Source organism: Oncorhynchus mykiss, chromosome 18 (genome assembly GCF_057628025.1).
Source record: "Oncorhynchus mykiss isolate SJ-2025 chromosome 18, ASM5762802v1, whole genome shotgun sequence".
NCBI lineage: Eukaryota > Metazoa > Chordata > Actinopteri > Salmoniformes > Salmonidae > Oncorhynchus > Oncorhynchus mykiss.
In genome coordinates this window covers 70,464,990-70,476,114 of record NC_143039.1, presented here as the reverse complement: position 1 = coordinate 70,476,114, position 11,125 = coordinate 70,464,990, and the positions used below count along the sequence as shown (strand labels likewise).

Genomic DNA, 11,125 nt, shown 5'->3' with positions numbered 1-11,125 from the left:
CTTTTCATTAGGGGAGCAATGTAAAAAAGAATCATATAGAAATGTATTTGTTTATAACTTTTTTGGATTGTTGAGGTAATGAGAATGTTGTGGAAATTGTGGTAAAAGGCATAATATCTGATCAAAAAACATAATTATGAGATAGATAAGTACAGATCCTAATCTCAGTGATCCAAGAGGATATTTAGCGAAAAATTCTAATAATTTTAGGATCAAACGTTAGTTTCGGGAGAATGACTATACACAACAATACACTGGGCTCCAACAGCCAAACGACTGCATCCAGTCAGTGATTAGTGCTTTTTCAGCACAGGAGAGATTCAGAGATTCAGTGTTTAACAGTCACATGTACAGGGATGCAGGTGTGATTGCTAGGTATAGTGAAAATCTTAGGCAGGACTAAGTGAAATAAAATAATGAAAATGGTAATAAAAAAAATCAAGAGACAAACAAGAGTGAGGGTATCAGTCTGTGTGTGTTTGTAGGAGATTCAGGTACACACACACACACACACACCACTTCTTCATGACTGTGTACACAGGGTTTGTTGATAAATGTACAGGCCCCCCCATCTTGGCAGTGTAGAGACATTTCTGAATATTTAAGCCGATTTTCTGCAACTCTACAACATTTTGCCATGGCTAATGCTGTGTTCTATTTGCTTTAACGTAACAAAATCAATACTGATAAAATTAATTGTTTTTGGAATTTAAAATTCTCCCTGACTGTCTAGCTTTAATTTAGGTGATTGTTACCTCTCAAATATTATATTACTCAAAAAATATATAGGTCCATTATCCATTACATGGCAGCAGTAACCGAAAAGTCGCTGGTTCGAATCTCCGAACTGACTAGGTGAAAAATCTGTTGATGTGCCCTTGAGGAAGGCACTTAACCCTAATTGCTCCTGTAAATCGCTCTGGATAAGAGCGTCTGCTAAATGACTGAAATGTTAAATGTAAAATGAGTTGCAGGTTAAAGCTGGGTCTACACTGATTGGCCATCGTGTGTGATAATCAGATCCCAGACCTGTGATTAGTGGCAACATCAACTTCAACTGAGTGGGTGTGTGACCCCTGTTGAGACATTTGCCGTCTGTCTTACCCTGACATCGGTGGCGTCCCCATGGCGGATGTTACTGGCCCATGTGCTGTGCTCGCTGTTGCTCTCGAAGTGATGGAAGACCTTCAGGACCCTGTCTGGAGCCCCGGGGGCTCGCTCTGTGGCCGTGCCTGTGCCCGCGCTGAGGCGCGACTTGGCCCCCCCAGCCAGGGCGTGGTTGAGGTTGGGGTCCAGGTATGCTGTCGCCATGCCTTTGCTGTGCGCTAGGTGTCTGTCATATTCTGTAAGTGAGAGAGAGAGCGAGAGAAAAAAGAACCGTAGAATTAGAATTCCTGCTATAATCATATGGGGAAACTCAAAATGGCCACCAGTTCACCCATCATGGCATCGTTGACTTGACTGGGGATCCCAGTTCTACTCATATTCATTCTATGGTTACACACTGGGTGAGAACACAGTAGAAACATCACACATCATCCCTGAAATATAAAGCATGGGAAGTCAACATTTTCTCTCAACAACCTTGACTGAGCCTCTAATAAACATTTCTTTATGAATGAATTATGATACGTTTTTCACCGTGCTGCATAATTCTATCAGCAAGTTGAAGGTGTGAAAAGGGTTCATAATGCACAATGCAGCAAGGTGTGACAAAGTGTAACAGTCTTTCCTCACACTTCACACACTGAGAAGGAGCAGAGCACTCCAGAATTACCTGACACACCACATCTCACTATAATAACCTGACACACCACATTACTCACTATACTAACAGAATTACCTGACACACCACATCTCACTATAATAACAGAATTACCTGACACACCACATCTCACTATAATAACAGAATTACCTGACACACCACATCTCACTATAATAACAGAATTACCTGACACACCACATTACTCACTATAATAACATAATTACCTGACACACCACATTACTCACTATAATAACAGAATTACCTGACACACCACATCTCACTATAATAACATAATAACCTGACACACCACATTACTCACTATAATAACAGAATTACCTGACACACCACGTCTCACTATAATAACATAATTACCTGACACACCACATCTCACTATAATTACCTGACACACCACATCTCACTATAATAACAGAATTACCTGACACACCACATTACTCACTATAATAACAGAATTACCTGACACACCACATTACTCACTATAATAACATAATAACCTGACACACCACATTACTCACTATAATAACATAATTACCTGACACACCACATCTCACTATAATAACATAATAACCTGACACACCACATCTCACTATAATTACCTGACACACCACATCTCACTATAATAACAGAATTACCTGACACACCACATCTCACTATAATAACATAATTACCTGACACACCACATCTCACTATAATAACAGAATTACCTGACACACCACATCTCACTATAATTACCTGACACACCACATCTCACTATAATAACAGAATTACCTGACACACCACATCTCACTATAATTACCTGACACACCACATCTCACTATAACAATTTAACTTTTAACAAGGCACACCTTTTATTCTACAACATAGAAAATAGTAAAATAAAGAAAAACCCTTGAATGAGTAGGTGTGTCCAAACTTTTGACTGGTACTGTACTTCAACTGGTGTGGAGCTGTTGGGGGAATATACTACAACTAGTGTGGAGCTGTTGGGGGAATATACTACAACTGGTGTGGAGCTGTTGGGGGAATATACTACAACTAGTGTGGAGCTGTTGGGGGAATATACTACAACTGGTGTGGAGCTGTTGGGGGAATATACTACAACTAGTGTGGAGCTGTTGGGGGAATATACTACAACTAGTGTGGAGCTGTTGGGGGAATATACTACAACTAGTGTGGAGCTGTTGGGGGAATATACTACAACTAGTGTGGAGCTGTTGGGGGAATATACTACAACTAGTGTGGAGCTGTTGGGGGAATATACTACAACTAGTGTGGAGCTGTTGGGGGAATATACTACAACTAGTGTGGAGCTGTTGGGGGAATATACTACAACTAGTGTGGAGCTGTTGGGGGAATATACTACAACTAGTGTGGAGCTGTTGGGGGAATATACTACAACTAGTGTGGAGCTGTTGGGGGAATATACTACAACTAGTGTGGAGCTGTTGGGGGAATATACTACAACTAGTGTGGAGCTGTTGGGGGAATATACTACAACTAGTGTGGAGCTGTTGGGGGAATATACTACAACTAGTGTGGAGCTGTTGGGGGAATATACTACAACTAGTGTGGAGCTGTTGGGGGAATATACTACAACTAGTGTGGAGCTGTTGGGGGAATATACTACAACTAGTGTGGAGCTGTTGGGGGAATATACTACAACTGGTGTGGAGCTGTTGGGGGAATATACTACAACTAGTGTGGAGCTGTTGGGGGAATATACTACAACTAGTGTGGAGCTGTTGGGGGAATATACTACAACTAGTGTGGAGCTGTTGGGGGAATATACTACAACTAGTGTGGAGCTGTTGGGGGAATATACTACAACTAGTGTGGAGCTGTTGGGGGAATATACTACAACTAGTGTGGAGCTGTTGGGGGAATATACTACAACTAGTGTGGAGCTGTTGGGGGAATATACTACAACTAGTGTGGAGCTGTTGGGGGAATATACTACAACTAGTGTGGAGCTGTTGGGGGAATATACTACAACTAGTGTGGAGCTGTTGGGGGAATATACTACAACTAGTGTGGAGCTGTTGGGGGAATATACTACAACTAGTGTGGAGCTGTTGGGGGAATATACTACAACTAGTGTGGAGCTGTTGGGGGAATATACTACATGTGCATTCAGCTTGTGTCAGCAGCACTGTTCCCTCTATGTGGCTGGAAAAGCCCAAAATAACCTCCCCTGGTAGAAGTGAGAGTGCACCCACATAGTGACTAAGCACCGGTCGATGGAAAACAGGAGACTTCTACTGGATTTGGCCTCCAATGAAATGCCACAGATACAAGGTTGAGCATGTGAGCTTTAAAGAGAGCTGCAGAGTTAAAATATGTTTACTTAATACATTTAAAAGGACTGTAATGGATACAAGGATTGGCAGCAGTGCAGTCCATTTGAGAACGGACGGTGGGCATTGCACCACAGCACTGGCTACAGTACGAAAACAGCAGGGGGACTAGCTTTAAGTGCACTGCTTTTATTTTTTTCATCCTGGCGTCCACAGAGCCGAAGGCGCTAGGCAACAGTAAGTCACAGACAGTGTGCACTGCAGTACTGACTGACACTGCTCTTTTTAATCAGTTAATCTCCCGGTCTGAGCTGGGGTCTGGCCTGTTACTTCAGACAGGGTACACACAGGTCTGAGCTGGGGTCTGGCCTGTTACTTCAGACAGGGTACACACAGGTCTGAGCTGGGGTCTGGCCTGTTACTTCAGACAGGGTACACACAGGTCTGAGCTGGGGTCTGGCCTGTTACTTCAGACAGGGTACACACAGGTCTGAGCTGGGGTCTGGCCTGTTACTTCAGACAGGGTACACACAGGTCTGAGCTGGGGTCTGGCCTGTTACTTCAGACAGGGTACACACAGGTCTGAGCTGGGGTCTGGCCTGTTACTTCAGACAGGGTACACACAGGTCTGAGCTGGGGTCTGGCCTGTTACTTCAGACAGGGTACACACAGGTCTGAGCTGGGGTCTGGCCTGTTACTTCAGACAGGGTACACACAGGTCTGAGCTGGGGTCTGGCCTGTTACTTCAGACAGGGTACACACAGGTCTGAGCTGGGGTCTGGCCTGTTACTTCAGACAGGGTACACACAGGTCTGAGCTGGGGTCTGGCCTGTTACTTCAGACAGGGTATACACAGACACACAGGGCTGAGCTGGGGTCTGGCCTGTTACTTCAGACAGGGTACACACAGGTCTGAGCTGGGGTCTGGCCTGTTACTTCAGACAGGGTACACACAGGTCTGAGCTGGGGTCTGGCCTGTTACTTCAGACAGGGTATACACAGACACACAGGGCTGAGCTGGGGTCTGGCCTGTTACTTCAGACAGGGTACACACAGGTCTGAGCTGGGGTCTGGCCTGTTACTTCAGACAGGGTACACACAGGTCTGAGCTGGGGTCTGGCCTGTTACTTCAGACAGGGTACACACAGGTCTGAGCTGGGGTCTGGCCTGTTACTTCAGACAGGGTACACACAGGTCTGAGCTGGGGTCTGGCCTGTTACTTCAGACAGGGTACACACAGGTCTGAGCTGGGGTCTGGCCTGTTACTTCAGACAGGGTACACACAGGTCTGAGCTGGGGTCTGGCCTGTTACTTCAGACAGGGTACACACAGGTCTGAGCTGGGGTCTGGCCTGTTACTTCAGACAGGGTACACACAGGTCTGAGCTGGGGTCTGGCCTGTTACTTCAGACAGGGTACACACAGGTCTGAGCTGGGGTCTGGCCTGTTACTTCAGACAGGGTACACACAGGTCTGAGCTGGGGTCTGGCCTGTTACTTCAGACAGGGTACACACAGGTCTGAGCTGGGGTCTGGCCTGTTACTTCAGACAGGGTATACACAGACACACAGGGCTGAGCTGGGGTCTGGCCTGTTACTTCAGACAGGGTACACACAGGTCTGAGCTGGGGTCTGGCCTGTTACTTCAGACAGGGTACACACAGGTCTGAGCTGGGGTCTGGCCTGTTACTTCAGACAGGGTATACACAGACACACAGGGCTGAGCTGGGGTCTGGCCTGTTACTTCAGACAGGGTACACACAGGTCTGAGCTGGGGTCTGGCCTGTTACTTCAGACAGGGTACACACAGGTCTGAGCTGGGGTCTGGCCTGTTACTTCAGACAGGGTACACACAGGTCTGAGCTGGGGTCTGGCCTGTTACTTCAGACAGGGTATACACAGAGCTGGGCTGTCAGATGCCTGGCTAGTATCAAACCAACACACACTAAGCTGAGCCTCTCTCTCTCTCCAGGGGCCAGGGTGGGTGTGTGTGTGGACGCATGTGTGTGTGTGTGTGGATGTGTGTGTGTGTGTGTGTGGACGTCTGTGTGTGTGGACGTGTGTGTGTGTGTGTGTGTGAGCAATATGGGGCACAAGATGTAATCTCTGCTACATTGCTGCTGGACAGTGTGTTCTGTTTGTCCATGTTATTAACAGGCATTAGATGATGGTCTACATCCAGGGAACAGGAGGACAGAACACGCCCCTGTGGTGAGGCGTCGCAGGACAGACCAGTCACACACACAGAGAGAAAGGTAGTTAGCACTGGGGATGGGGGGGGGGGGGGTTATACTCTAAGTTGAATTTATTTGCACCAAAGAAAACAAGTATTAAACAACAATACATATAAAAAAAGCTGTGCAGGTTGGAAGCCCAAGGCTCGCCAAGCCACCCCACGCCACGCCACGCCACGCACCTAAATAAAAAAGCTGTGCCGGCACCGCACGGCACCGCACCACACACCACCACACCACACTACACTACACCACACCACACCACACTACACCACTGTAAGTACCTCAATAAAAAAGGTTTGTTAGAACAGACACCCAAACCTACTAATTCTAAAATGTATAAATCAATTTATAAGTAATCACGAAAAAAACAAATAGTATTTGTTTTGTCTAAATGTGTGTGTGCATGTGTGCAATAATTAGGCTATATGGAGGAGATTACTGAGTAGTTTGGTTCATCAGGCTGACCCCCAGTCTACATGGAGGAGATTACTGAGTAGTTTGGTTCATCAGGCTGACCCCCAGTCTTCATGGAGGAGATTACTGAGTAGTTTGGTTCATCAGGCTGACCCCCAGTCTACATGGAGGAGATTACTGAGTAGTTTGGTTCATCAGGCTGACCCCCAGTCTTCATGGAGGAGATTACTGAGTAGTTTGGTTCATCAGGCTGACCCCCAGTCTTCATGGAGGAGATTACTGAGTAGTTTGGTTCATCAGGCTGACCCCCAGTCTACATGGAGGAGATTACTGAGTAGTTTGGTTCATCAGGCTGACCCCCAGTCTTCATGGAGGAGATTACTGAGTAGTTTGGTTCATCAGGCTGACCTCCAGTCTACATGGAGGAGATTACTGAGTAGTTTGGTTCATCAAGCTGACCCCCAGTCTACATGGAGGAGATTACTGAGTAGTTTGGTTCATCAGGCTGACCTCCAGTCTACATGGAGGAGATTACTGAGTAGTTTGGTTCATCAGGCTGACCCCCAGTCTACATGGAGGAGATTACTGAGTAGTTTGGTTCATCAGGCTGACCCCCAGTCTTCATGGAGGAGATTACTGAGTAGTTTGGTTCATCAGGCTGACCCCCAGTCTTCGCTTGAAGTTGTTGAGGGATGATGATGTTTTGGCAATGTGAAGATAAGAATTCCAGAGTATGGTACCTCTGTATCTGATAGAGAATTGACTATGTGAGGTATGGCAGTGGGCAGGGTAAAGGTTATCACAGTGTCTTGTGTTATATAGATGGACTTCAGAATGAACCTGGAAGAATCCATTGAAGGGTTTAGGTAACCTGTCTGGGAGATATGACTATTTGTAGATAAAAGTGCATAATTGGTGTACATTAATGTCTTAAATAGACAAGATATTGAGTTTCTTAAAACAAAGTTGCAGATGGAGCCAGGTAATTAGCAGAGGTTGCTAGTCTTGCAAACTTATTTTGTGATGAGTTATTTGTGTAGGTAGGAAGCATAGGTATTGGCCCAGACAATATTACAGTAAATGAGATATGGGTCAATAAAGCTATAGTATAGAGTTGAGAAGCAAGGCTGATGAACCAAACCACTAACCTTTCTGATGATACCAGATTTCCTCACTTTGCTGCAGACAAATGAAATATGATCTTTCCAGGACAACGTTTCATCAATTAGACCTCAGAGGAATCTACTAGACATGACTTGTTCAATTTCATCCCCACCAATTGAGATTCTGGCTCATTTTTTTGGGATACAATATTTATTATTCTTACTAGTGAATAAAGTTACATTTAAAGATGATTTGTTTATCTGGAACCATTCAGAACATTTGGCCGTACTGAGTTGGATTCATTAACCAGTGAATCAAAATTCTTATGTGATAAAATCTAATTGGTATCATCAGCTAAGAGAATGGGAGGTACAGTAGAAGACAGAGCAGCTAAGTCATTGATATAGATTAGGAATTAAGGTCTAATTACCGAACCCTGTGGGACGCCACAGGATATCTTGGCCCTGGTAGATGCACAGACGTTTGCATAAACAAATTGTTCTCTATCATAAACATAACTATATCACAAATGATATGTATAATCATGAAAAACTTAATTATGCAATTTAGAATGTAATATTTCATGATCAACTGTGTCATTTGGATCAATCTAAAATGATGCCAAGAGAGTATTCATTATTGTTTCTCTATTTTCTTTGACAGAGATGAACCCACATTCACAAAAAAAGTTATTAAATTCACGTGAAATAACATCAGGGTCATTATAGGTCTTATTTCCAACAATACATTGAGATGAAATAGTTGTAGATGCCTTTTCCAACAGTTGATAGATAATTTTTTTTGTTGACTTTATAAGGATTCTGTCACGGGTGTTGTTGGAAGCAGACCAAAGTGCAGCGTGGAGAGCATACATTTTAATTAATTTTAAAAAGTCGCCAACAAAACCACCGTGAAGCTTACAGGGCTAAGTGCCACAAACAAAGTTAACTACCCACACTGAAAGGAGGGAAAAAGGGCTACCTAAGTATGATTCCCAATCGGAGACAACGATAGACAGCTGTCCCTGATTGAGAACCATACCCGGGCCAAAACATAGAAATAAAGAAACCTAGAAAACAAAACATAGAATGCCCACCCCCACATCACACCCTGACCTAACCAAATAGAGAAATAAAACGTCTCTCTAAGGTCAGCGCGTGACAGATTCTTGGAATTTGTTAGGAAAATATACTTGTGGGGATATAGGTAGGTGAGTTCATTTATTGTCAAACTTTTTGTAATTTGCTAAATTCAGGGGAGAGGAATTTGTGAGACACTAAAAAAAAAAGAAAAAAATGTAACTGAATTTTTTGAGACCAGTTGTAAACTGAGGTTTCCAGAAACCATCTGCTGCTCTCTTACGTGACTTAACTAAGGGAAAGCAGTGGTGAAATACAGAATTGAAAGATGTGCGAAAAGTCAGGTGAACTGGTCAGTCTGTGGGCTTATAGATGAGGGGATACAGGTGAACTGGTCAGTCTGTGGGCTTATAGATGAGGGGATACAGGTGAACTGGTCAGTCTGTGGTCTTATAGATGAGGGGATAAAGGTGAACTGGTCAGCCTGTGGGCTTATAGATGAGGGGATACAGGTGAACTGGTCAGTCTGTGGTCTTATAGATGAGGGGATACAGGTGAACTGGTCAGTCTGTGGGCTTATAGATGAGAGGATACAGGTGAACTGGTCAGTCTGTTGGCTTATAGATGAGGTGATACAGGTGAACTGGTCAGTCTGTGGTCTTATAGATGAGGGGATACAGGTGAACTGGTCAGTCTGTGGTTTTATAGATGAGGGGATACAGGTGAACTGGTCAGTCTGTGGGCTTATAGATGAGGGGATACAGGTGAACTGGTCAGTCTGTGGTTTTATAGATGAGGGGATACAGGTGAACTGGTCAGTCTGTGGGCTTATAGATGAGGGGATACAGGTGAACTGGTCAGTCTGTGGTTTTATAGATGAGGGTATACAGGTGAACTGGTCAGTCTGTGGGCTTATAGATGAGGGGATACAGGTGAACTGGTCAGTCTGTGGGCTTATAGATGAGGGGATACAGGTGAACTGGTCAGTCTGTGGTCTTATAGATGAGGTGATACAGGTGAACTGGTCAGTCTGTGGGCTTATAGATGAGGGGATACAGGTGAACTGGTCAGTCTGTGGGCTTATAGATGAGGGGATACAGGTGAACTGGTCAGTCTGTGGTTTTATAGATGAGGGGATACAGGTGAACTGGTCAGTCTGTGGTCTTATAGATGAGGGGATACAGGTGAACTGGTCAGTCTGTGGGCTTATAGATGAGAGGATACAGGTGAACTGGTCAGTCTGTTGGCTTATAGATGAGGTGATACAGGTGAACTGGTCAGTCTGTGGTCTTATAGATGAGGGGATACAGGTGAACTGGTCAGTCTGTGGTTTTATAGATGAGGGGATACAGGTGAACTGGTCAGTCTGTGGGCTTATAGATGAGGGGATACAGGTGAACTGGTCAGTCTGTGGTTTTATAGATGAGGGGATACAGGTGAACTGGTCAGTCTGTGGGCTTATAGATGAGGGGATACAGGTGAACTGGTCAGTCTGTGGTTTTATAGATGAGGGTATACAGGTGAACTGGTCAGTCTGTGGGCTTATAGATGAGGGGATACAGGTGAACTGGTCAGTCTGTGGGCTTATAGATGAGGGGATACAGGTGAACTGGTCAGTCTGTGGTCTTATAGATGAGGTGATACAGGTGAACTGGTCAGTCTGTGGGCTTATAGATGAGGGGATACAGGTGAACTGGTCAGTCTGTGGGCTTATAGATGAGGGGATACAGGTGAACTGGTCAGTCTGTGGTTTTATAGATGAGGGGATACAGGTGAACTGGTCAGTCTGTGGGCTTATAGATGAGGTGATACAGGTGAACTGGTCAGTCTGTGGGCTTATAGATGAGGGGATACAGGTGAACTGGTCAGTCTGTGGGCTTATAGATGAGGTGATACAGGTGAACTGGTCAGTCTGTGGGCTTATAGATGAGGGGATACAGGTGAACTGGTCAGTCTGTGGTTTTATAGATGAGGGGATACAGGTGAACTGGTCAGTCTGTGGTTTTATAGATGAGGGGATACAGGTGAACTGGTCAGTCTGTGGGCTTATAGATGAGGGGATACAGGTGAACTGGTCAGTCTGTGGTCTTATAGATGAGGTGATACAGGTGAACTGGTCAGTCTGTGGGCTTATAGATGAGGGGATACAGGTGAACTGGTCAGTCTGTGGGCTTATAGATGAGGGGATACAGGTGAACTGGTCAGTCTGTGGTTTT

The 11,125-nt window shown here is 44.8% G+C and overlaps 1 protein-coding gene across 46 annotated transcripts in view; it reads right to left on the bottom strand.

Moving 5' to 3' along the window:
- The window catches only part of LOC110496881 (focal adhesion kinase 1), a 239,294-nt gene that overhangs the window by 115,387 nt on the left and 112,782 nt on the right, over positions 1-11,125 (bottom strand). For all 46 annotated transcript variants that reach the window (XM_090209272.1, XM_090209259.1, XM_090209261.1 and 43 more), the window contains one exon: positions 1,105-1,343. In XM_090209272.1, coding sequence (XP_090065398.1) covers positions 1,105-1,311 — 207 coding nt within the window. In that variant the 5' untranslated portion in view covers positions 1,312-1,343. The remainder of the gene's footprint in view (positions 1-1,104; positions 1,344-11,125) is intronic.